The sequence below is a fragment of the Chlorocebus sabaeus genome, chromosome 9 (assembly GCF_047675955.1).
Source record: "Chlorocebus sabaeus isolate Y175 chromosome 9, mChlSab1.0.hap1, whole genome shotgun sequence".
In the NCBI taxonomy this organism is placed as follows: Eukaryota; Metazoa; Chordata; class Mammalia; order Primates; family Cercopithecidae; genus Chlorocebus; species Chlorocebus sabaeus.
In genome coordinates, this window is record NC_132912.1 from 117,791,111 (window position 1) to 117,818,898 (window position 27,788).

At 39.4% G+C, this 27,788-nt stretch overlaps 1 protein-coding gene across 3 annotated transcripts in view; it reads left to right on the forward strand.

The window, feature by feature from the left end:
- The first annotated feature begins 8,998 nt into the window (after positions 1-8,998).
- ATRNL1 (attractin like 1) overlaps positions 8,999-27,788 on the forward strand; it is an 809,729-nt gene continuing 790,939 nt past the window's right edge. The window contains exon 1 of one of the 3 annotated variants that reach the window (XM_038008819.2): positions 8,999-9,718. In XM_038008819.2, coding sequence (XP_037864747.1) covers positions 9,429-9,718 — 290 coding nt within the window. In that variant the 5' untranslated portion in view covers positions 8,999-9,428. The remainder of the gene's footprint in view (positions 9,719-27,788) is intronic. The other 2 variants (XM_073019389.1, XM_007964178.3) reach the window with 2 other exon arrangements.

A 27,788-nucleotide genomic window follows, 5' to 3' on the forward strand; every position in this document is an offset into this window, starting at 1 on the left:
ATTTGGACTTTGGATTCTTCCAACAATGTTCAGGGAGGGCCACTATTTTTTGCTGTTTTACGAATAAAGAAACTGAGGGTGAATGAGGCATGCCCTGTTTGGTTGTTGGGACTGGGTCTGCTGGCTCTTTGTCCAGTTCTCTTGGCACTACCTCCTGCTACCTCCATAAAGGATCGTGTCCAGTAATAAAGAACATGACCATAAAACATGTCCTAAAATATCCGCTACCAAGTGGCTCAGATAACTTAATAAATAAAACTGTCACACATGCTTCCTAGTTGTAGGTATAGCATTTTCGGTTTACCCGGAACAAATTTTCCTAGGAGAGTATGCTTCCTTTTCATGTGCAGAGAGACTTTTAGACTACGTTCCGATTTAAAAATGTAAAACGTGGGGATCTTGCTTAAAATCAGCAAGGTTCCTGTTGACTTTTTTTCCATTTAATTTTAAATGTCACATCAGCTTTTGCAGAGGGGTACGAGTGAGGGACTTAAAATGAGAAGAATCATAAGCCTGGTTTTAATTTACTTGTGTACATTTTCAAAATTACTGTGCTTGGAGTCTTCCAAGACTGATGGTTTTAATAAGTGGAATGTCGTGTTATCGGGATTTGTGGGGTCTGGCTATCATTTGTCAGATATTTTTCTTTTTTTATGTGTGTGCCGTTTTGTGGTTCCTTTTTGTCTCTGAGCTCTTTTCAAGAAAACCTTGTTGCATCCTGATGGCTTTGTCTCTCCTTTGAGAGGGTCCATAATTCTCTTTCATGCTCCTTTCCTTGTAAACATAAACATATTTTCCCGTGTCAGAACCCCAAGCAGCTTTCTAAAAGTCAGTATGTTATTGTTCTTATGAATTGTTTATTTTGCTTGGGAGCTTTTGTTTTTTAAGTACTTCCTGTGACTGACTTTTTCTTTAAACAGAGAGCACATGAAACAAACCTCAGTTTAAGGATTATAGAAAATTTTACCTGGTTTATCTACATGTGAGCGATGCCTTATTGTAGCAGTCGTTGAATGTTCTCACAACCAAAACGATCCTGTTTCTCAAAATCAAAAGTGCCTCTCTTTATGTTCAATGACACTTAAAATTGGTTTATTTAGATTTAAGATGATACAACACAATGCAGCGATTCCTAATAAGAGTTACCTTTAGAAAAAGGTAACTCTTATTAGGGAAAATTTATGACTTCTGAAAATAAAATAATATGACATTTTCTTTTTTGTTACTTGATTCAAATTGAACTTCTGTTCATTTTAATTCACAGAACTGTATTTTTAAAAAGAGTCCCAGCAACCCCCCGCCCCCTGGCCTTTTATGAAGAAAAGTGCCAGCAAATGATTTCCTGTATGGAACAGGGTCCCTGACCCTTTTATCTTCCTCACGCTCTCATCCCTTTCAACATTATCCCAAGGAGGAGAGAATGGGGAAGCCTATTAGTTGTTTTGCAATAGCTTCAAGAGTTCCAGATTCAGGCACTTCTCGACACATTTTGTCAATCACTGGGCCATGCCCTTTCTTCATTTGTTTCCTTTCCTTTTTCTGACACTCTCTCCTGATTCCATGAGTCCAATTTTCACATCTCTGTTTTCAAGAGAAATATTCTGTTGCTGACTCTGCTTGTCTAAGTGCTATTTTTCTTTTTAAAGCATGTCTATTTTATTTCTAGCTCTTCTCTCCATGTTTAAGCAGGAACTGTAATCAGCCAGTTAATATAGCAATATAGCAGATTATGTTATTGATAATCTGCTATGTTACAGACTGGGCTGGGCTTTTAATTTATGCCTTTAACCCTTCTGGTGAACTTTCATTTGGTTCTGACTTTTTGGTTCAAGGTTTGTGCTTTGGCTGTTTGGTTTTTGTTTGGTTTACTCCACTACTTACTTATGTGATCTTGGCCAAGTCACTTAACTTTACTGAACCTTAGAAAATAAGGAGCTTTGGCTACATCCATCTTTAAAATTATCTCCTCTTCTTCTAGCTCTGTGTGTGTGTGTGTGTGTGTACTGCCCCAAATCCCTTTTAGTAATCCTCTCCTTCACATGTGAATATAATTAATTCTCTACCTAATAATAATTTTTGGTGAACATTAAATATCAAAGTTTGTTTAGTGCTTCATATCATTTACTAGGTGCTTTCATATGTTCTTTTTGGACCCTCATCTCAGTCCTAAAATGGACATTGATAGATATTTGACTATAATTTTATGTGTTGGGAAACTAAGGCGCAGAGGTTAATGGATCACTCAAGGGTAACCAACATATCAACAGCAGAATTAGGAATCAAACCCAGATTTTTATGAGTCTTAGGTGCCATGACTCCCTATTTTATTATGAATGCGCATATTTATTTGTTATTTTTATCTGTCTTAGAATTAATTTTTACTTTTCAATCAATCAGAGAGTACTAAAAGCCTTATAATAAAATGTACATCTCCTGCCCTTCTTTCCTATGCCCCAGAGTAAGCAGCTTTCAAATCTTTTCTTCAATGTAGTGTGATTATACTGCTATTTCTGGATTTATCAATTTGGACATATAATGACTTCTTACTAAAAAATTAGGATTTAACATTACTGTTTCCCTGCTTCTATCTTTTAAAAATAGGTAATTCTAATTTTTGGTTAAATCGATGGTCAGTGTTTACCTTATTATGACTATGTAAGGAAGTATTGATCACATCTTCCACATTTTTTTCTAGTCACAATTGCCTTATTTTGTTCATTTTCTCAAATTCTTATATGTTTATTCTATTTCTTCCCCCAATACTCCAAGATCTGTCACATCTTGTTAATCTTCTTTCCAAAAATCCAAACATTCCAAATACTCCTGTATTAATCAGTTCTCACACTGCTATAAAGAAATATGTGAGACTGGATAAATTACAAAGAATAAGGTTTAACTGGCTTACAGTTCTGTAGGCTGAACAGGAAGCACAGTGGCTTCTGCTTCTGGGGAGGCCTCAGACAACTTAACAATCATGGCAGAAGGGGAAGCAGGCATGTCTTACACGGCTGAAGCAAGAGGAAGAGAGGAGGCAGGGAGGTGCCACACACTTTTAAACAACCAGATCTCATGATAACTCACTCACTCACAATCACAAGAATAGCACTGTTGGGATGGTACTAACCCATTTATGATACCTCCACCCCCATGATCCAATCACCTCCCACTGGGCCCCAACTCCAACACTGGGGATTATAATTCAACATGAGATTTGGTGGGGACAGAGATCCAAATCATATCAACTCATATCTATGATCTTCATGGATACCTTTCTCCCTAGCCCTCTGTTCCAGGTTAGACTGGTTATCCTGTTGGCCTGGGGCACAGCTGTATGTCATCCTGAGATGTCCCTGCACAATTCTCTTCTGTTTTTTGTCTCTTCCTTTATTCTATTTTCTAGTAGTAGCCTAAAAAAGGGCACACTGGGAGATAAATTTTATAAATGCTTGTGTGTCTTTATCCTCATATCTTGCTGATAAATGTCTTTATCTTCATACTTTACTGATAGCTTGGCTGGGTATAGAATTCTAGGTTGAAAATAATTTTCCCTGATATATCTACTTTTTCCCTTATATCTCAGGTTTGTTGTTGAGAATTTTAATGCTATTCTTACGTCCAATACATTGCATTTGTCTTTTTCCCCTCAATTTGTGAGTCTTTACTCAGTGTTTTAGGTTGCAGTGGGCCTTTCATCTGAAGGTTCAGTTTAGTTCTGGGAAGTTTCCTTATGTTAATACTAGGATGAACTGATATAAACAAATTTTGTCTGCTCCTATATATTTTGTGTATTCTTGAACTCTCACATTAATACATGTATTAATAGTATAAATGCTTAATTTAAAATAGTATATATTAATGAATTCTCTAATTTTCTTAGTTTTTCCTTCATAATAAAGGAGAAACTTTCTTTGCCCTTTCTTTATAATTTCTAGGAAATTTCCTACACTTTATTTTCCCAAATTTTATTGCATTTTAAGTTTGGTTACTGTTTATTTATATTTTTATTTCCTGATTGTTCCTTTATCATTTTTTTTTTAAAGAATATCCACTTTTGTTTCATGGTGCACAATCTTTCTGTATCATTTGACTTTGTTTCCTTTAATTTCCTTTTCTTTGGTTTTTTTTTTTTTGTTTGTTTATATCTTTTATGTCTAGTGAACATTTATTGACCTTATTTAGGAGGAAATTATGGAAAAAGGGATTGGGCAAAGCTTATTGACTATCAGGCTTCACTGTACAGTGATCCAGAAGCTGGATTTTCATGTGGTTGGAAGACGCCAAATGACAGTATCTTTTGTCTTGGAACCATTAAACTTTTGCAGATAAATATCCTTCAGTTTTCTGTCTGAGGGTTATTCATTTGATTACTGATGTTCTGGGAACAGGAGGAAAAGATGGCAGGGAAATTTTACCATTCAATAGGTAGATTTTCACTCAGTCTCTCAAGTTATAGCTGTGTGCCTCACTCCCTCCTTCTACTGTGCCTGGTGCTCCTAGTCTAGAGCCTCCGATTCATTTTCCCAAGAGATTAAACCTCTGTCAGGGCTGGGTTTGGGGTAGTGTTTAGCTTCTTGGGATGAGAGGGAGACTATGGGGTCCTTATTCTGCTCTCAACCACTCCCCTTATTTTTATCCTAGAGCCCCACCTCTGGTAGGTGGGGTAACTCTTGCATCTGAGTCCTGAGGCTTTCTGGGTATCTTTCCTGGTAACTCTTGCATCTGAGTCCTGAGGCTTTCTGGGTATCTTTCCTGGTAACTCTTGCATCTGAGTCCTGAGGCTTTCTGGGTATCTTTGGGAGAAACAGATTTGTTTCTTGTTGTTACTCACCTCTGATGGCGTGTATGTTTTAGTTATTACTTCTCCATTCACTTTCCTCTTTCATTGATACTTCCAAATGCCTTGTCACCTCTCATCTACAAGTTGGCTGTTTTCTCCTTTTCTTTATCATTAGTAGTTTATAACTGAAAAACAAAAAAACAAACAAAAAATAAACAAAACCTTTCCTGTCATGTTGGTAGAGTTTGCAGAGGGAGCAGAGGTAAATGCACATACTTGATCTACTTTATCAGGAAGTCCTAGCCCATATTTTTATTGTATTAGATTTCACAAAAGACAAGTTTCTGCAATTGACTATTAGCAATCAACTTTTTTTTAGTGACAAGACTGAATATTTAGGATTAAAACTTTAAGGATGTTCATTTTATTTCCCAGCTTAAAAAAAAAAAAAAGTAGTAGCCCAGCATAGTGAATTTATAATCTTTGGATTTATTTCCTTGGATTTACTTATAACAATATGTTTGAAATGTGTTAAGTAGAAAAATTGGCAGAAGTGTATGTGTGTGTTTGAAACTGTGACAGCAAGGGAAACCGATGGAAGAAAAGAATGAATCCAAGAGAAAGCAGAATGTTAGATTTTGATTGGGGGGGTGGTGGTGGTTCAGATCCATAGCCATATAAACATTTTAAATATCATCAATAATTTTTAAATAAGTACCTAAATTTGATTTTTTTTTTTAACTGTCTAACGTTACAGACCATTCATCATCTGTTAGTGTCGTAAGAATACTGCCCCAGTTTCGCTGCGGGTCCCTTTGAGTGAATGCATTTCTAGCTCTTGAGGCCAGGCTATCTGCAGCTCTCATTATCTTGGTTGCTTTCAGAAGCCTCATATAAGCCAAAGGGCGAACAATAACCAGAGAGCAGAGATTCTTAAATTAAGCAACTGAGAAGAGTCTGCTTTGGTTCATTAGCCCGAATAAGATCTTTTACTTTTTGAGTAGCAATCAAAAGATATTGAATCTATCATTTCTCTTGTTCTTTTAAAAAATTATTTAAATTTCCTTTAACAGTTTGGTGATATCAGATTTTTGCCCATCATATTATAACACCATCATTGAGTAGTATGAATGGAAATGAAACATACACCTCAAAATATCTAACGATCCTGATATAAGGCCAAAGAAAACAAATATTTTCTTATCTTTCCCCTTGGATAAATTTAAATAGATAATTCTTAACAGTTTCATCCACTTCAGTAGAATGAATTTCCCCCCACTATGTCTTTGGAGTAAATTTTCACCTTTTTGCTAGATTTATGACTGCTATTACAAATACTATGAATTATTTTAGTGTGATATAGTGCTTCTAGGAGGCTGACTACTTTATTGGAAAAAAAGAAAATATGTTGGAGCTTTAAAATGTCTTGATCATGGAAGGTACTGAAATATAAGTCATGATTCTAGGCAAGCTTTGCCATTGAGTTTTTGTGTGACCATTTTAAATCATTTAAGTTTTCTGTGTCTACATTTGTAAAGTATATGACACTCAACTGTATAATGAGCTCACAGTCTAGTGAGCTTGATAGAAGATAAGCTAATCTGGGGTAGAAGTCATGCTTTATTCACACTTGTTTTCTCTCGCTTAAATTCATAATAGTAAATGTTGACTAAAAGTGTTTGAGAGAGAAACACAATACTGGGTGAGTGAAAATTCTGAGATCCTCGTGAGAATAATTCATATAAATTTAATATATTCAGCTTGATTCTAAAGGCAATGTTGAGAGGAGGCCTGTGGGGCTACATGTTCTTCAGTGTAATGTGAAGTACTGAGCTGATTAGAGTGGTTATTCAATTAAAAGATATGTATTTTTAAATTGTTATTATACTTTAAGTTCTGGGATACATGTGCAGAACGTGTAGGTTTGTTACATAGGTATACACATGCCATGGTGGTTTGCTGCGCCCATCATCCCGTCATCTATATTAGTTATTTCTCCGAATGCTATCTCTCCCCTAGCCCCCTACCCAACAGGCCCTGGTGTGTGATGTTCCCCTCCCTGTGTCCATGTGTTCTCATTGCTCAACTCCCACTTACGAGTATATTTTTAATGGGCAAGCTCTGCTCAAATACAGGCTACAGTCTGTGACTGAGCTGTGATCTCTCTTGTCAAAGGGACTATAGCGCACCCTTTGAATTACCTTCACACTCACTGACGGTTTTAAGAGCTTGGTCACTTTCCCCACGCCTGAAAGCAACTCTACCTTAGATGTGAGAAAGATGCGGCTGACTTTGGCTGGCAGATGGAGAAGAATGGAAAAGCAGCAGACAATGTTCATGCATGGCTGACACTAGAAAGAATTCTTCTGGATTTCACAGTCATTGAAATGAAGAGATGTGATCCAGAAAAGGATCTTCCTTTTAACTGGTGTCTGCAGTGTTCTCTCCTCTGCTTCTTCACTCATTTCAGGAAGTCTCTAAGGGGCAGCCTGATGTGGAAAAGATGTTAAGGGAAGAAGGGGGCATCCTAATTCTAGGTTTGATAAGGACATTTTTGGTACTGGTAAAACCCTGAAATTATGGAAATTATAATTTGTTCTGTATGCCAATGAGAATCATGGTTTTTCCTTTTGCTTTTTTCATTGCGAAGGAGCCAACTCCTTCTGGATCTTTGTTTTTATTTTTTCCTCTTTAAGTCACTGCTGAGGTATTTGTAAACCAAGCCAGCACGTATATTTTATTCACCAAAGGAAGAACAAAGCATCTGCTAATAGAAGCAGTGGAAAAAGCAAAGCAGTCAGAGGCCTCGTGTCTAAAGCTCAGTTCATTACTCCTAATCTGCCATTGGCCAATATTTCAACCTTTCTGAGTTGCTCTTTCTTATCTGCAAAATGGGGTTAATGGAGGATTTCATCTGCAAGTGGGGATAAGAGGCATGAAAAGAACTGACGCGAAATAAACACGAGTTGAATCCTAACAATAATATTTTGACTGTGTAGTTACAACAAACTTTTCTTTCTTTTTTTCCTGTGAGAAATGCCTTTGGTGGATTTCGAGTTCTTTTTTCATACTGCCTGTTCTTTGGTGGGACTCCAGCTTGCTGTAACTCGAGGATGTATGGCTGCAATGTGTGTTTGGCTTCCTTTCTCAAGGGGGTCAAATAAAAAGGCAACTGTTTAGAGAAGGTACAAAAAGTACAAAACAAAAATCTCAGAATATGCCAGCCAATCTTGGAAAGTCATCTGAAAAAAAAAAAAAGTGCTGCTGAGGAAGGAAAACGGCTCTTTTCTGGTCATCACTTCTGCTCTTCTGAAAAAAAAGCCCCGATGCTGCAATATTTTTCAAGGCAGAATATCGTCCCAGATGGAGGAGAGAGCACTGACAAGCAGAAAAGGAGAGACGTGGGGTTTCGAGGCAGCATCTGGAAGGGGTGGGGAGCGCGGGGCTCCGAGCCGTGCAGTTCTTTGTTGGGGGCGGGGGCCTCCTTATTTCCGAGGCAGCAATGGCTCCCCCTCGGAGGTCCCTCCACGGAGACCGCCTCGCGCCTCTCGCCGTCCCCAATCCCCGCCCCTCCCAGCCCTCGCTGACCCCACAACGTGGTCGGACTGCGGTGCCTTTAAGGCTTTTGCCTGCTGCACATGCTCAGCTCTTTGTGTGTTGTTGGAGTTTTTCTCTCTTAAGAGAAAAAGAAGAAATAGGCAGGAGGATGGGGCGGAGGAAGGGGGAAGCGCTAGGGAAAAAGCGCTGCACTTTTGCAGCTGCAGACGGCGGACGGGAAGGGCTTCTTTTCTGCTGAAGCTGCGAAGCCCGTGTCGATCTCTCATTTGTGGGACTCCGGGGACGCGGGGTGCGAGTGGGGCCAGGGTGCCCGCACGCGCCGGGGGGACGGGCACGCGGGCCACACCTGGGGGGCCTGTCTCCCGTCAGCGCGCGGGCCAGGCGGGGTGGGCGCGCGCGGGGGGAGTCCCCGGTCCCTGTCAGGGGCGGGGCGAGACCAAGGCGCCGGGCCTGTGGGGGGGGAGTGTAGGCGCGCGCGAGGGCAGGGGGCGGCCCCACGCATCGCCGGCTCCAGGCGCTGCAGCCGCTGCGGGTTCGAGGCACTGGAGACAGAATGACTGCCGGGGCGCCGCTGGCCGCCGGGCGGGCGAGGCGGGGCTGACCGCCACCTCCCCGATCGCCCCCTTCCGCGTTGGGCGCGCCCACTTCTGGGCTCCCGCTCGGCCCCCGCCCTCCCGGGCGCGCGGCGCTCGGAGCCGAGGCAGTTGGCGCGGGCCGCGGGCGAGGCGGGGCCGCGCGCGGGGTCCCCTCCTCCTCCCGGTCAGGTCCCCTCAGGAGCGCCCGGCGCAGTCTGCGCCTCCCGCTCCCTGTCCCCGGCCCGGCCCGGCCCGGGACGCCGCGGGTGTGGGGCCGGCCCGCTAAGGACAAGGTCAGGATACTGGGTGGCGGCGATGCCCAAGTGCGACTGGAGGCAGCCGAGCGGAGGCGACGGCGGTTGGGATCTGTCCCTCCTGACCGGGGAGCGGGACTGGGACGGGCGCCGGTGAGGAGGAGAAGCGGCGGCGGAGAGGTTTTCTGCGGCCGGAATTTCCCTCAACTGCATCCCTGTCGGCGCCCGCGAGCGCAGTCTCGCCGGGCAGGGGCGCCGGGGAATATGGAGACTGGGGGCCGGGCCCGCACTGGTGCCCCGCAGCCGGCGACCCCGGGGCTGTGGAGGGCTCGGCCGGCGGGCGGCGGCGGGGGCGCCTCCTCCTGGCTGCTGGACGGGAACAGCTGGCTGCTGTGCTATGGCTTCCTCTACCTGGCGCTCTACGCGCAGGTGTCCCAGTCCAAGCCGTGCGAGAGGACCGGCTCCTGCTTCTCTGGCCGCTGTGTCAACTCCACCTGCCTCTGCGACCCGGGCTGGGTGGGGGACCAGTGCCAGCACTGCCAGGGCAGGTTCAAGTAAGTGCCTTCGCCAGACCCCGAACCTCCAGCCCTGCCTCGCTCCCTTCGCGGCCTACGCTGCCCCCGTCGCGGCCTCGGATCCCCCGGCAGGGAGTGAACCGCAGCGCGGCGGGAGCGGGCGGGAGTAGGGCCCGTGCCGCGCCCCCTCCAGCCCCGGGGCGTCCCGGGAACGCTTGGTCCCGCGTGGGAGTCCTGACAGACTAAACCTTTCTCGAGCGTTCCAGATGTCCGCAGCGACTTCTGATCCGCTGCTCAGCACGAACATTTTCACAATCTGTTACGATGCCCAGCACCATTTTCTTAGGAGTATATTTTAAAGTCGGAAATTATCTAAGTTACTCATGAAATACATGCGCATTGTGAAAAATTCACAAAAGTGTAAAGGTTCAGTTATGATCCACCAGTACCTCTGTCTTCCCCTATCCTCCTCTTCTCTCTGGAGGTGACCCCTTCTAACATTTATTTAGTCATCATAGTGATCTTAATAAGTAGAGTTTATGATGGGCTTGCTAAGTGCCAGACACTCTTCTAAGCGCTTTATGTCGATTTTCTCATTCATTCCTTACAACAGCTCTTATGAGTTGCTGAATTATTATGCTGGATTTACGGAGAGAAATCGAGGCGATACATTTAAGTAACTTGGCCAGGATTACACAGTAGTAAGGGCCGAGTTATGATTCCAAATCAACTGGCACATTCTGGAGCCAGTACACACTCCAGAATGTGTACTTTTAACGAATTTGCTGTGTTGAATTTGCTAGGACAATCTTGAATTGAGAAATACAAAGGTTACTTTAGGTTAGATAGAAGGATGAAATACTCGGACGTTTTTATGTGGTGAGGATAATGGATTTTTTTCTAATCGGTTAATTCACTATCAGCTTTTGTGCGGGAACATCGCTTTGGCTTATCTGAAGCTCAAGGAGCCTAAGAAGTTTGCTTTGCTAAGGTGAAGGTACTTTCTTCGCACTGGTTGATGTTTATTACATTCTTGCCTGATATAAAAAGCAATGGGTCAGTGTAGGGGAGTAGCAAAAGTCAGTTAACATTGGGGCAGGATTCTAAGAACATGAGGGTAACAGTCATTAAGAAAGTCAGCTTCTTAGTCTTCTAGATACTTAATATGAAGTTTGCTGGCTGGTTTGTGGCTCTTGAATATTGTAGATTACTGATATTGTTAGGCTGATAGCCAAAATCTAGGTGAAATTTCTCTTGGGCTCTAGGGCAAAGGTAAGACTGGTTCACCTTATTAATGTATTCTAGGACAATTTCCTGGAGTTGTAAACACAGCATATTTCCTTTTTTTTTTTCTTTTAAAAAAAACTTACTGTTGCTGATTAAAATAAATGTCCCTTAAAACTCAATGTAAAAATGTGTATTTTTAAAATGGCACTTTAAAATTTTAGGTAGAGTCTATGATTTAAATTAACTAGTAGGTTTTGGAAGTGAAATGTTAAAGTGAAGTTTTGTGAAATTTATGCAATAGGTTGAAATTTTTCTAGGGTTTATACTTTAAAGTTAGTATGTAATGTAGTTTTAAAAATACTTTTTAAAAAATTAGGAGAGATGCTGATGAAAAGTTTAAAAAGTGTTTCAAGATGAGGAAAGAGATCTTACTGAATTCTGCTTGTTAGTTGCTTTTTTTTGCTTGTGTTCTTAAACGTTTGCTATGACACAGTAGCATTCAGCGTCTTTTCCTAGCAAGAGAGAATTTTGAACATATAAACTGGTCATCAGCAGTGAAAAAGTCTCATCCATTTTTTACATTTTTTTACATAAATAGGGAGAATGCCTGATTTATATGTAATTTAGGGATATTGGCCTTTGTGTGGGTGGGTTTGCTCCGTTTGTCTAGAGAGGACAAAAATTGCTGCAGTCCTGAGAAGCTTCATATTTAGAATACATTTTAAAGTAGCGGAACCTGTTAATCAGCTGGATCAGCAGCCTGTGACCTCACTAGCAGATGTCGTCCCAGTTAAAAAGATCACAGATCAAGTTAAAACTAGCTTAAATAACATTGAGAGGTGGTGTTCATAAACAAAATACATTAGTGAGTAGAAGAATAGATATTTGATGTAGATATTGTTAAATAATGATAAATTTTGAGCTAATCATTTGAGTATTCGTCATTTCCTTGGAAGCTATTATTTCCTAGGACTCATTGTACTCTACTGGGTAAATGCTTTTGCATTTCTCTGTGGAATACAAGCTATTAATTAGAGTAAATATAACTGGTGTAACTATCTGTGTTTTATTATGTATACTCTTAGGGATAAAGAACGCATTGGTATTTAATGTTAAAGCGAAGGATTATATTTAGTAGAAAATAATTCTTCTTGGTAAAGTACATGCAAATAAACCTATGAAAGGTTTATTTGAAGATAGTAGCTTGTTTTACCTGGCATTTGAAGTAATAACACAGTGGGAAAGACTTTAACTAGAAAATCTCACTTCACTAATTATCTTGAAAATCTTTTTCTAAACTGAAGTATAGCAACCTTACAAACAGACATCAAAAATGATTGATCAATCTTGGTAAGCAGGTGTCAAAATTAATTGGTTGGCTCCATGGTAACTTAGCTTCTTTTCCTACTATAGGGATTTTGCCAGGGAATAAAAGTGTTCTTCAAATGCTTCTTGAGGATAGAAGATTGATAGTTGGGGGAAGAAATACAGAAGCAAATGTAGTATCAAAAGTGGTACTTCAGTTCTCTTAGCATTGATTCCAGTCTTCTGTTTCCATTTGAAAAGAATAAAGCACTCAGAATAACAAGTCATTCCTTCCTTACACAGGTAAAACAAAAGGAACATTGATTTTTCAGTCAAAGCTAGACTAAAGGATTTGGGATTGAGAATAGGAAAATATATTTGAAGTATAATAATCAAAGATACAGACTGTAATTCAAATCGTATTTATTTGAATAGTTCAGTATAATGTTAAGCAAGAAAATATTTTGCTATAATCTATTTGAATGACATTCTCTATTAGAAGGGAGTTCTTGAGAATTTTGTAGAGTAGTTGAGATTTATGTAAATTTATATAAATATAAAGAGTATTGCTCTTTATATTAGTCAAATATTAAGGGGTATATTTTTACCCCTCTTAGGTTAGTCAAATTTGGATACTTCATTTCACACATTTAAAATGGAAGTATGCTGGGTGCTGTGGCTCAGGCCTGTAATCCCAGCACTTTGGGAGGCCAGGATGGGAGGATCCCTTGAGGCCAGAAGTTTGAGACCAGCCTGGGCAAGATAGTGAGACTTCATCTCTACAAAAAATGTTAAAAAAGTAGCTGGGCGTGGTGGCACACATCTGTGGTCACAGCTACAAGAGAGAGTGAGGCGGGAGGATTACTTGAACCCAGGAGGTTGAGGCTGCAGTGAGCTGTAATCGTGCCACTGCGCTGCAGCCTGGGTGTCAGAGCAAGACTTCTCAAAATTTTATATATACATATGTGAAGCATTCTATTTGTAGTTACAGCAAAATGAAGATATAATGATATAATGTCAGGAATTAGGTTGTTATTGTAAACAAAAAGGGGCAGAATTAAGTGTGTGAACTCTTCCCCCAAGCTGTTAAAAATATATGCATATGGCCTGGCGTGGTGTCTCATGCCTGTAATCCCAGTGCTTTGGGAGGCTGAGGCGGCTGGATCCTGAGATAGGAGATGGAGACCATCCTAGCTAACATGGTGAAACCCCATCTCTACTAAAACTACAAAAATTAGCTGAGTGTGATGGCATGCGTCTGTAGTCCCAGTTACTCAGGAGGCTGAGGCAGGAGAATCACTTGGACCCAGGAGGTGGAGGTTGCAGTGAGCATCGATCGTGCCACTGCACTTCAGCCTGGGCAACAGAGTGAGACTCTGTCTCAAAACAAAAAAACAAAAAACAAAAACAAAGCAAAACATATATATGCATATGTAAATACATATATACTTGGAATCCTTTTTACTTGTAAGGAAACTGACAGTAACTATAAACTTAAACTGAATGTTCCCTGTCCCTAAGACTTCTTTATTTCAAAGTTTTATTCTAATGAATAATTTATATCCATGGATTATTTTTACATTATTAAAGTATATAATCACACAGTAGGAATTTAAAATAATTTAAATTGAGTGTTTCTTAGATTCTAAATTGATAAGGTAAGTTACTTGTAGTAGCATGGTTTTCAAGAACACGCGTCTGCATGATTTGGCCCCGTTAGCTGATTCGACTCACGCCTCCCTGCCCCGACTGGTCTTTTAAAGTTCCTTGAAAGTGTCACATTCTTTTTGGCCTCAGTGCATTTTATACACAGTTACTTCTGTGAACTCTTTCCTGTCTGGTCTTTGCTTGGATGATTATTGATCATCCTTCTAATCTTACCTTAAATACTAGTTTCTAAAGGAGGCTTGTCTGACTCTCACACTGGGTTACCCCTTATATACTGCCCTGATAACACTATTTTTCCGTCTTAGTATTGTCAAAAATGAGGTGTTTAATTATAATTTTGATAGTTATTTCAACAAAATTTTTAAGAGATTGAGGTATAATTGTCAAAATAAACAGCACAATTTAAAATGTACAGCTTATTTATTTAAATTGTACAATTTGATAAGTTTTGTCATATGTATTTGCATTTGAAACTATCACCACAATCAAAATCATAAAAATATCAATCACACTAGAAAGTTTTCATGTGTTTCCCTTGTAAACCCTCCCTTTTCCAGTTGCCTATTCCTGTCCCAGGGCAACTATTGATCTCTCACTATAGGTTTGTTGGCATTTTCTAGAACTTTTTGTAAATAGAATCATACATTATATACTTCTTTTTTGTCAGACTTCTTTTACACAGCATGTTTATTTTGAGATTCAATCACGGTGTATTAGTAGTTTATTCTACTGCTGAATAGTGTTCCAGTGTCTGGATACACCATAATTTGTTTATCCATTCAACTGCAGAGGGACCTTTGGATTGTTTCAAATTTTTGGCTGTTCCTTTTAAAGCTGCTATGAAGTTTCATGTGGAAGTCTTTGTATCTTTGTATGGATATATGCTTTCCTTTCTCTTGGGGAAATACCTGAGAATGGCTGGATCATATGGCAAATATATATGTAACCGTTAAAGAAACTGACAAACTATTTTCCAAAGTAGTTGTATCATTTATGTTCCCATCAGCAGTGAGTCTGTTCTATCTAGTTAATTTCACATCCATACCAATACTTGGTATGGTCTTTTAAATTTTTGTGATTCTAATAAGTGAATGGTATGTTATTGGTTTTTAATTTGCATTTCCCTAGTGACTAATGATATTGAGTATCTTCTCATGTGCTTACTTGCCATCTGTGTATCTTCTTTAATAGGCATCTATTCAAATCTTTTGCATGTTAAAAAATTTTCTTATTGATTTTTGTGAGTTCTTTACATTTTCTGGATTACTAGCTTCTTATGAGCTATATCATTTGCATATATTTTCTACCAGTCTGGGGCTTGTCTATGAAAACACAATGAAAAGAGAATGAAGTCTTTTGACAGTATTTTTCAAAGAATCTAAGTTTTAAATTGATTAATTCTAGTTTACCATTTTTTTTCTTTTATGGATTATGCTTTTCATGTTGTGCCTAAGAAAACTTTGCCTAGGCTGGGTATTGTGGCTCGTGTGTGTAATCCCAGCACTTTGGGAGCCTGAGACAGGAGGATCACTTGAGTCTAGGAGTTTGAGACCAGCGTGGGAAACAAGGCAAGACTGTGCCTCTACAAAAACATTTGAAAAATTAGCTTGCATGGTGGTGTGCCCATTTAGCCTAGCTACTTGGAAGGCTGAGATGGGAGGATCACTTGAACACAGGAATTGGAGGCTGCAGTCAGCTGAGCTGTGATTGTGTCACCGTACTCCAGCCTGGGCAACATAGCAAGACCCTGTCTTTAAAAAAAAAAAAAAAAAAAAAAAAAAAAGAAAACTGCCTAAACCAAGTTGATAAAGATTTTCTTTATTTTTTTTTCTCTAGAAGTTTTGTAGTTTTAGATTTTACATTTAGATTTATGGTCCATTTTAAGTTAATTTCTATATATGGGGAGAGGTATGGATCTAAATTCAGTTTTTTGACATATAGGTATTTGTTTTAGCACTATTTGTTGAAAAGAGTATTCTTTCTCTGTTAAAGTAGCTTTGTACCTTTGTTGAAACCATTCATATATTTGTGTTTCTATTTCTGAGCTCTGCTTTGTTTCTCGATCTCTTTGTATATCAGTACAACAATGTCTTGATTATTGTTTCTTTGTAAGTCTTGAATTCAGGGAGGGGTTTTCAGTTTTGTTCTTTTCCAGTTATTTTGGCTACTCTGAGTCCTTTATATTTCCATATGAATTTTAGAATCAGCTTGTCAGTTTCTATAAAAAGCCTACTAGGATTTTGTTTGTAATTATGTTGAGTCTATAGATCAGTTTTGGGGAAAATGAATACCTTGTCAATATTGAGTTTCCTAACATGGTAGATCTCTTTATTTCTTTAGTTCTTTAATCTGTCAGCAGTGTTTTTAAATTTTCAGTGAATAGGTGTTGTACCTCTTTTGTCAGATTTTTCCCTAAGTAGTTAATATTTTTGGATACTATCGTAAATGGCATTTTTTAAACTTTCAGTTTCGATGGTTGCTCTCATACTGAAATACAACTGATTTTTGTATATTTGATTTTTTATCTTACAATCTTGCCAAACTTACTTGTAGATTTTTGTAGATTCCTTATGGTTTTCTACTTAGGTGGTTATATTGTTTACAGATAAAGATATGTTGACTCCTTTTTTTGCAATCTAGATGCCTTTTTTTTTTTCTTGCCTTATTTCACTGGCCAGAACCTCTATTACAGTGGTGAATAGAGGTGATGAGAGTGGTCAATCTTACTCATGATTTAGGGGGAGATATTTGATCTTTAACCATGAAGTATGATGTTATCTGTAAGTTTTTTTTTTTTTAGATGCTTTTTATCACATTGAGAAAGTTCCCTTCTATTCCTAGTTTGCCAAGAGTTTTTACCAGTGATGGAAACTGGATTGTATTAAATGCATTTTCTGTGTCCGTTGAGATAATCGTATGATTTTTTCAAGTTTGTTAACATGGTGAATTATGTACATACTTTTTGAATGTTAAACCAACCTTACATTCCTAAGATAAACTTCCTCTGACACAATATGCTTTCCTTTTTGTTTTAGGTTGGATTTGGTTTGTTAAAGTTTTATTTATAATTTTTGTATCTGTGTTCATGAGAGATATTAGTCTGCATTTGTCTTATAATATATGACTAGTTTTGGTGACAAGATAATGCTGGCCTCCTATAATGAGCCCCATGGGACTCTTGATCATTTGCTGGAAGAGTTTTTATGGAATTGGCATTATTTGTTCATTAGTGTTTGGTAGAATTCACCATTGAAGCCCTCTAGGCCTAAAGTTTTCTTTAACTCCAAATTTGACTTTTATTAATATAAGTTCAACTTATTTAATATACAGAAGGCTATATGACTAGAATCCTTTAAAATTTATTGGCCAGAATATTGTCTATCTTGGTATTTTTTTGTGCATGTGAAAAGAATGCATATTCTTCTATTGATGGGTGGAGTGTTGTATACATTTCAGTTAGTTCAACTTGGTTGATAGTCTTGTTCAAGTCTTCTACAACCATTCTGATTTTCTGTCTGTTTTTACCACTTATTGAGAGAAGAGTATCTTCAGTTATAGTTTTGTATTTACCTGTTTGTCCCTACAGTCTTACCTGTTTATCCTTCATGTATTTTGAAACTATGTTATTAGGTGCATAAAATTTTGGATTATATCCTCCTGATAAACAGAGCCTTTATCATTATCCAATGACCATTTGTTGAAAAGACTATCCTTTTTTCATTAATGTCTTTGCACCTTTATTGAAAGTTAATTGGACATCTTTATGTATATTTATTTTTTGACTCTTTTCTGTTCCATTGATCCATATCTCTATCATTTTGCAAATTCCTCACTTACTTTATTAGTGTATGTATGTGTGTATATGTATATATATTTGAGACAGAGTCTCACTCTGTTGCCCAGGCTGGAGTGCAGTGGCGTGATACCAGCTCACTGCAATCTCGCTTCCCGGGTTCAAGTGGTTCTCCTGCTTCAGCCTCCTGAGCAGCTGGGATTACAAGCACGTGCCACCACACCTGGCTAATTTTTGTATTTTTGGTAGAGATGAAGTTTTGCCATGTTGGCCAGGCTGGTCTCTAACTCTTGACCTCAGGTGATCCACCCACTTCGGCCTCCCAAAATGCTGGGATTAGTATATTTTTACAGTAAATCTTGAAGTTAGATAACGAGATTCCCCCAACTTTATTTTTATTTTTGAAAATTTACTTTGTTCATTTTGTTTTTCATACACATTTTAGAACAATTTGTCAACTAAAAAAGTCTTCCTGGGATTTTTATTGAGATTGTGTTGATTCAGTTAGTCATTTTGAGGAGAATTGACATGTAAACAGTATCGAATTATCTCGTTCTTCATTGCAGTATGTTTTTTCATCTATTTGGGTTTTCATTGATTTTTTTACAACATTTTTTGTAGTTATCAGATACAGATTCTGGGTATATATTTTTAGTTAGGTTTTTTTTTTTTTTGAGATGGAGTTGTGCTCTGTCACTCAGACTGGAGTGCAATGGCATGATCTTGGCTCACTGCAACCTCCGTCTCCTGGGTTCAAGCGATTCTCATGTCTCAACCTCCTGAGTAGCTGGGATTATAGGTGCCTGTCATCACGCCTGGCTAATTTTTTGTATTTTTAGTAGAGATGGGGTTTCACCATGTTGGCCAGGCTGGTCTTGAACTTCTGACCTCAGGCAATCTGCCTGCCTCAGCCTCCCAAAATGCTGGGTTTATAGATGTGAGCCACTACGCCTGGCCATATTTTTCGATTTTATATCAAAGTATTTTATGTTCTTTGAGGCTGTTGTAGTTGGTAGTATTTCTTTTAATTTCAATTTCCAGTTTGTAGACTTTGAAAAAATAATAAGGGAAGATTATACATGACTTTATGCCCATAAATTTGAAATAAATGAAATGGACGAATTCCCTGTATCATACAGATTAACAAAAGTCACTCATGAGGAGGTAAATGAAAAGAATATTTCTATGTCTGTTGAGTAAATTGAATTCAAATTGCAAAACCTCATACAAGGAAAATGTCAGGCTCAGATGGCATCACTGGTAAATTTTATCAAATGTTTAAGAAACAAGTAATACTAATTCTAGGCAAGTTTTTCTAGAAAACAGAATAAGAGAGAATACTTTGTAACTTATTTTGCAAGACTGGCATTACCATGATAAGAAAACCAAAAAAAGACGTTACCGGAAAAGAGCAGTAACTCTCATGAACACAGAGGCAAAAATCTTTAACAAAGTATTAGCAAATCATATCCAGCAATACATAAAAAACATAATACATTGTGACCAAGTAGGACTTATCCCAGTAGTACAAGGCTGACTAAACATTCGGAAATCTCTCTTTGGTGATATTTCCTCTCCCATGTCTCTTTATTTTTTATATTTGTGGTTACATTATAGCTGTATGTATTTATGGGATACATGAGATATTTTGATACAGGTATACAATGCCTAATAACCACATCAGGGTAAATAGGGTATTCATCACCTCAAGCATTTATCCTTTCTTTGTGTTATACACAATTCATACTAATTATACTTTTTACCCATTAACTATCCCCATTTCCCCCACCCCAATACCTTTCCCAGCCTCAGGTAACTATCCTTCTACTCTCTATCTCCATGAATTCAATTGTTTTAATTTTTAGCTCCCAGAAATAACTGAGAACATGCAATGTTTGTCTTTCTGTGCCTGGCTTATTTCACGTAATGTAATGACCTCCACTTCCGTCCATGTTGTTGTGAATGACAGGATATCATTCTTTTTTATGGCTGAATAGTACTCCCTTGTGTATATGTACCATATTTTATTTATCCATTCATTTGTTGATGGACACTTAGGTTGCTTCCAAATTTTGACTATTGTGAATACAGCTGCAGCAAACATTGAAGTACAGCTGTCTCTTCAATATACTGATTTCCTTTCTTTTAGGTATATACTTAGCAGTGGGATTGCTGAATCATGTGGTAGCTCTATTTTTAAATTTTTGAGGAACCTGCAAACTGCTCTCCATAGTAGTTATACTAATTTACCTTCCCACCAATAGTGTAAGAGGGTTCCCTTTTCTCTATATCCTTGCCAGCATTTGTTTTTGCCTGCCTTTTGGATATGAGCTATTTAACTGGAGTGAGATGATATCTCAGTGTAGTTTTGATTTTCATTTCTCTGATGATCAGTGATGTTGAGCACCTTTTTATATACTTTTTGACATTGGTATGTCTTCTTTTGAGAAATGTCTATTCAGATCTTTTGCATATTTTTGAATTGGATTACTAGATTTTTTTTCTTATAGTGTTCTTTGAGCTTATTATATATTGTGGTTATTAATCCCTTGTCAGAATGATAGTTTGCAAATATTTTCTTCCCTTCTGTGGACTGTCTCTTCATGTTGTTGAGTGTTTCCTTTGCTGTGCAGAAATGTTTTAACTCGATGTGATCCCATTTATCCCTTTTTGCTTTGGTTGCCTGTGCTTGTGGGATATTACTCAATAAATCTTTGCCTAGTCTCCAGGTGTCCTGGAGAGTTTTCCCAATGTTGTAGTAGTTTCATAGTTTGAGGTCTTAGATTTCTAAGTCTTTGTTTATTGTATATGGTGAGAGAGAGGGGTCCAGCTTCATTATTCTTCATATAGATATCCAGTATTCCCAGCAGAATTTATTGAGGAGACTGTTACTTCCCCAGTATATGTGCTTGACACCTTTGTCAAAAATAAGTTCATTGTAAGTATGTATTTATTCTGGGTTTCCTCTTCTGTAATTGTTCTATGTATCTTTTTTTGCTGCTTTGGTTACTATAGCTCTGTGGTATAATTTAAAGTCAGGTAATATGATAGTTCCAGTATTGTTCTTTTTGCTCAGAATGGCTTTGGCTATTCTGGGTCTTTTTGGTTCCGCATAAATTTTAGGATTTTTTTTTTTCTATTTCTGTGAAAAATGTCATTGGCATTTTGATAGGGATTACATTGAATCTGTAGATTGCTTTGGATAGTATGGACATTTTAACAATATTGATTCTTCCAATCCATGAGCATGAAATATTCCATTTTTTTGGTGTCTTCTTCAATTTCTTTGATTTTTCCCCTGCCTAGAGATTTGTGGAACTTTGAACTTAAGAGAGATGATTTAAGGTATCTGGTAGAATAAATTTCTAAGCAGCAAAGCATTCAAGATGTGACTTGGGTGCTGTTAAAGGCATTCCATTATAAAAGGGAAACAGAGCATAAAAGTTTAGAAAATGTGCAGCCTGACAATGAGATAGAAAAGAAAATCCCATTTTCTGAGGAGAGATTTAAGCCAGCTGCAGAAATTTGCATGAGTAATGAGAAGCCAAATATTAATTCCCACGACAATGGGGAAAATGTCCCCAGGGCATGTCAGAGGCCTTCAGGGCAGCCCCTCTTATCACAGGCCTTGAGGCATAGGAGGAAAAAATGGTTTTGTGGGTCGGGCCTAGGGTTCCTATGCTGTATGCAGCCTAGGGACTTGGTGTCCTGTGTCCCAGCTGCTCTAGCTATGACTAAAAGGGGCCAAGGTGTAGTTCAGGCTGTGGCTTCAGAGGGTGCAAGCCCCAAGCCTTGGCAGCTTCCACGTGATGTTGAGCCTGTGAGTGCACAGGAGTCAAGAATTGACGTTTGGGAACCTCTGTCTACATTTCAGAAGATGTGTGGAAACGCCTGGATGTAAACTTTTACCTGAAGGTAAAAGTTTGCTTCAGGAGTGGGACTCTCATGGAGAACCTCTGTAGGTCAGTGTGGAAGGGAAATGTGGGGTTGGAACCTCCACACAGAGTCCCTACTGGAACATCGCCTAGTGGACCTGTGAGAAGAGGGCCACTGTCCTGCAGACCCCAGAACCATAAATGCGCCTACAGCTTGCACTGTGTGCCTGGAAAAGCCGCAGATGTTCAATGCCAGCCCATGAAAGCAGCCAGGATGAGGCTGTACTCTGCAAAGCCACAGGGTCGGAGCTACCCAATACCTTCCCCACCTCTTGCATCAGTGTGACCTAGATGTGAGACCCGGAGTCGGAGGAGATCATTTTGGGGCTTTAAAATTTGACTACCCTGTTGGATTTTGGACTTGCATGGGCCCTGTAACCCCTTTGTTTTGGCCAGTTTCTCTGATTTGGAATGGCTGCATTTATCCAATACCTATATCCCCGTTGTATCTAGGAAGTAACTAGCTTGCTTTTGATTTTACAGGCTCATAGATGGAAAAAACTTGCCTTGTTTCAGATGAGACCTTGGAGGTGCTGAAATGAGTTAAGACTTTGGGAAAGCATCATTTGTTTTGAAATGTGAGGATATGAGATTTGGAGGGGCCAGGGGCAGAATGATATGGTTTGGCTGTGTTCCCTTTCAAATCTCAATTTGAATTGTATCTCCTAGAATTCCAATGTGTTATGTGAAGGAATTACGCAGGGAGAGGTAATTGAATCATGGGGACTGGTCTTTCCCGTGGTATTCTCCTGATAGTGAATAAGTCTCACAAGACCTGATGGGTTTATCAGGGGGTTATACTTTTGCTTCTTCCTCATTTTTCTCTTGCTGCTGCCATGTAAAAAGTGCCTTTCGCCTCCCACCATGATTCTGAGGCCTCCCCAGCCACGTGGAACTGTAAGTCTGGTTAAATCTCGTGCTCTTCCCAGTTTTGGGTGTGTCTTTATCAGCAGTGTGAAAATGGACTAATACACTTGGTAATTTATAATTAATAGAGATATATTGGCTCATGATTCTGGAGGCTGGGAAATCTAAGAGGTTGACATCTTGTAAGGGCTTTCTTGCTGTATCATCCTGTGGCAGAGGGTAAATAGAGGGTCAAGGGGTAGGCAAAAACATTCAAATCTCATCCTTTTATAAGGAACCCATTCCCCTGATAATGAACTCACTCTTGGGGTAGCAGCGTTAGTGCCCTCGTGGTCTAATCACCTCCTATTATGCCCCACCTCTCAACACTAATCCAGAGTCTTAACTCAGTCCAGCACCAACTCAAAAGTCTGAAGTCTAGGGTCTCTTCTAAATCAGATATGGGTGAGATTCAAGACACAGTTCATCCTGGGGCAAATTCCCTTCTAGCTGTGAGCCTGTGAAATCAAAACAAGTTGCCTACTTCCAGAGTACAATGGTGAGACAGGTATAGGGTATACATTCCTGTTCCAAAAGAAAAAAAAGAAGTAACAGACCCCAAATAAGTCCAGAACCCAACAGAACAAACAGTGTGAAATCTGAAAGCTAGAGAATAATCTTATTTTGACTTCATATTTCACCTTCTGGGCACACTGGGATGAGGATTGGGCCCCCAAGACCTCAGGCAGCCCAGCCCTTAGGCTTTGCTGGGTTGAGCCTACATAGCAGCTCTCATGGGTTGGAGGCTCATGCCTGTCGCTCTTCTAGTCTGAGGCTGCACATGGGTGACTATGTAGTTCTGAGTTCTCAGAGGCAGCCCTGCTCCCATGGCCCTATTAGGCATTGCTCTAGCAAGTACTTTATGATGACTCTGTTGCTGTAGCATCATTTCAAATCTACATTGAGGTAGCCACACCTCCACAACTTGTGCAGTCTGTGCACCTGCAGAATTGGCACCACATGGATGGAAACCACCAAGGCGTATTTCTTATACTTCCCAGAGCTGCAGCCAGAGACACACCCTGGTTTGCTTGAGCAGTGACTGGGGAGGTTAAGGGGAGCTGTGCCAGAATGCAGGGAGCAGATACTTGAGGCAGCACAGAGCAGTGAATGCTGAGGTCCCATAGATGCCTTTCTGGAAACTTTGATCTCAGGATCCTAGATGGGAGGGGCAGCCCAGAAGACCTCTGAAATGCCTTCAAGATCTCTTTCTATCTTGATGACTGGCACCTGACTTCCTTTTATCCATGCTAATCTCTTTATGCAAGGGTTACTTGGCCACACCCTTGCTTGCTTTGCTTTTTTCTTTACATATGCAAACTATGACTTTTCCAAATCCTTACTTTCTGCTTCCCTTTTAATAATACGTTTTGTTTTTAAATCATTCTACCCTCTCGCATCTTGACTATATGCAGTTAAAAGTAGCCACACAGCTCTTTCAATATTTTGCTTAGAAATTTCTTCCACCAGATATCTTAGTGAAGCAGTTACGTTGTCTGGGGCATATACCCTGGGGTTCATCATCATGCACCAGGAAAATTTAGGGCATGGACACATACAAGGGATTTAGGAGTAGAGGTTTAATTGATAGAAGAGAAGAGAAAGAGAAACAGCTTCCTTTATAAAGGGAGGGGTCTCTGATTGGAAAGGACTGGCTGGTGTCAAATGTGCTGAGTTTTATAGTCCAGTTTGAGGAGGCGGTGTCTGATTTATGTAGGGGTCACAGATTGGTTCTATCAGGTATGACGTTTACTTAGTGCATGGAGAAGGCTGGTTGCCCCACCCAAATCTTCTCATGCAAATGGACTTTGCAACTGATCAGGGCCATCTTGTCTGCTCCTTACAATACACGTGGCTGGCAGAGAAGAGACGATGGAGCCGCCATTTTGAAAATGTCTAGTCCTTGGTTCCTGTCAGCATTCATCCATGCAAGTTCCCAGCTTGCAGGCTGCTCCTTGTTAGAAAATGATTTGGGGCTGCTTTTCATTGAAAAGGAAAGTCTTACCAAGGACTCCCATGCCCTTGTTATCTAAGTAATTCCTTTCTGACTCCCATTATACTAGCTTATTGCTCTTAAATTCTGCCTTCCATGAAGCACTCAGATATGGGCACAATTCAGCTAAGTTATTTGCTGCTTCATATCAAGGATGGCTGTTAACTCCAGTTTGCAATATCTCTTTCCTCATTTCTGTCTGAGGTCGCCTCAGAATTGCCTTTACTCTCCGCATTTCTACCAATATTCTGATCACAAGCACTCATGTAATCTCTACGAAGTTTTAGACTTTCCCTGAAGTTCTCTTCTGAGCCCTCATCAGAATCATCCTTAATGTTCTTTTCATGGCAATACAAGCTTTTTCTAGCCTTTTTCTCCAAAGTCTCCCAGCCTCTACTTATTACTGAATTTCAGAGTGGCTTCCCTATTTTCAGATATTTGATAAAGCGACGTTCTATGCTTCAATACCAGTTTTTTGTCTTACTCAGTTTTGTGCTGCTGTAACAGAATACTTGAGACCTAGTGATTTATAATGAATAAAAATTTATTGGCTTATGATTCTCTTGGGAAGTCCAAGATTGAGGGGCCAGAATTTGGCAAGAGCTTTCTCGTTGCATCATTTCATGACAGAAGAGCAAAGAGAGGGTGAAGAGAGAAAGAGGAGGGCAAGAGCCGGTGAACTTACCTTTTTATAAGGAATTAATTCCTGCAATAACAAAGGGCATTAATCCATTCATGAGGGCTATGCCCCTATGGCCTAATCACCTCTCATTTATCCCTACATCCCCACACTGTTGCATTGGGGATTAAGTTTTCAACACTTTTTGGTGGGGGGGAGGGGAGGGGAGGGGGCACATTCAAACCATAGCAGAGACTCTGGTTCATAATTAAATATTCTGTTTTAGGAGGTAATCAACTTGTTTTGGTCAGCACACATGACCTAGCTCACTTTTCAAAAAACAACTAGAGCTTTACTGAGTTACAATTTACACCTCACCATATTCACCTTTTAAAGATGTACAGTTCACTTATGTTTAGCATATTCAGAGAGTGGTACAACCATCACCATTACCTAATTTTAGGCTGAAGAGCCAAATTATATAAACAAATTGGTATCTGTGACTTGTTAAAAAATAATTTCCAGGGTATCTTATATAGTCAGTATAAAATCAAACTAATCTATACTTTAGATGTATACAAATGAATTTTTATAATGATGTTTTATTATAACATCATTATTATATCAGTATTTTACCATCCTGAGTTATCAAAGCATATTATAATTTCCAAAAATGTGGAAATAAACTGAGGTAGGCAAAACTTTAAGATGGTCCTTTTGACTTTTATCCCTGGTATTACTGTTATGATTATGTTATGTCATTTGTCAAAAGGGAGATTATCTGGGTTTTCTTACTCTAATCACATGAGCCCTTTAAAAGCAGAGCGTTTCCCCTGGGTGCTAGCAGAAGAGGAAGCTAAAGACTCAAAGTGTAAACTGGATTTGACGTGCTAATGCTGGTTTGAAGATGGAGGGAGCCATGCCTGAAAGTACTAGAGAAAGTGGCCACTTGGTGCTGAGAGCAACCCCTGGTCAGCAACTGGCAAGAAAGTTGGGACCTCATTCATACAACTGGAAGGAACTGAATTCTACCAGCCGTGAATAAGCCTGGAAGTGGATGCTTTTCTGGAGCCTCTGGATAAGAGCCTAGCTCAGCTAACACCCATCTGAGTCTGTAGGGACTTCTGTCCTATAGAACTGTGAGATAATAAATGGATGTTCTTTTAAATTTCTGTGTTTATGGTAATTTGTTACCAGCAGTAAAAACAAATTTAGGGGCATATTTACCAACAAATCATTGAGAAAAGCTATTCTGACTGAATTTCAGTCAATGATATTAAGTTAACCAGAAAATTAATTATTTAAACGTGATGGTCAATTGAGTTTTATTATCTTTAACAGTAATAATACAAGGTGATTATGATTTATTAATTTAAGCTTTTTATAACACCTTGTGTACCTGTCTTTGATTTCTTTGGTCTGCCATGAATGATTAGAATTAATGCTCAAAATGTTTGGTATAAGGTTACTAATTGCTGTCTGGATCCATGAAAGGAAGATGCTCTGGCATTTTAGATATGTGATTTATTTGACCCTATTTGATGCACAGTATACTTCCAGTCTACCATTTGAGCCAAAAAGAGAATAGGAGAAATGTTTTACAGATAGCATAAAGTTATGAAATGATCAGTAGATGTGATGCAGTTTAGCCAAAAGGGGAAGAGATTGATCTTGTCATTAGATAGTAGATTAATTTGAAAATAATGATTACCATGTGCAAGAGAAGTACTCCATGAATAAAAAATGTTCGACTTGTATAGTTATCTCAGTAGCTTAAGGGAATGTTGAGGAAAAATGTATTAATGAGCTGGAATCTTATTTGGAAATGTCCTAGTTAGAATTATAGAGCTCAGAATCAGCTGATGTTTTAGTCCATTTGTATTACTATGAAGGAATACTTGAGGCTGGATACTGGATAACGTATAAAGTAAAAAGATTCGTTTGGCTCATGATTCCTCAGCATGTGCAAGAAGTATGGCACCGGCATCTGCTTGTATTGCGGGGCTCAGGCTGCGTCTACTCATGGCAGAAAGCAAATGGGAACTGGTGTCTGCAGAGATCATATGGCAGGAGAGGAAGCAAGGGGTGGGAGGGGCCAGGCTCTTTTTAATAACCAACTCTCTCAGGAACTAATAGAGCGAGAGCTCAGTCTTTACTGTGAGGATGGCACCAAGCCATTCATGAAGGATCTGCCTGCATGATTCAAACACTTCTGGGTAGGCCTCACCTCTGACATTGGGGATCAAATTTCAGTGTAAGGTTTGGAGCAGTCATGTATTCAAATCATAGCAGTTGAGATTTAGACCTCAGAGTCAGATAGATAATGGTTAAAATGTCAGCTATATCAATACTGAATTGGAGAACATGATTTTCTTGTGTGGCCATAATGGGCTAATACTTCACCTCAAAATTAAATTACCCACTCATTTACGGGCCAAGTTAGGCAACTGCTGGTCTGTATTGCGGGTAGGACAGCAGTAGTGGAATATAGTAGTCAGAATGCATTTCCTGTGCCTAGAATAGTCTGAATGACTATTCAGTGAATGATCTGATAAAGAAGTTAGGAAAAACAGTCCCATTTACAGTAGCATCAAAACAAACAAACAAACAAAACCTTACAATAAGTTTAACCAAAGAGGTAAAAGATCTATATGTAGAAAACT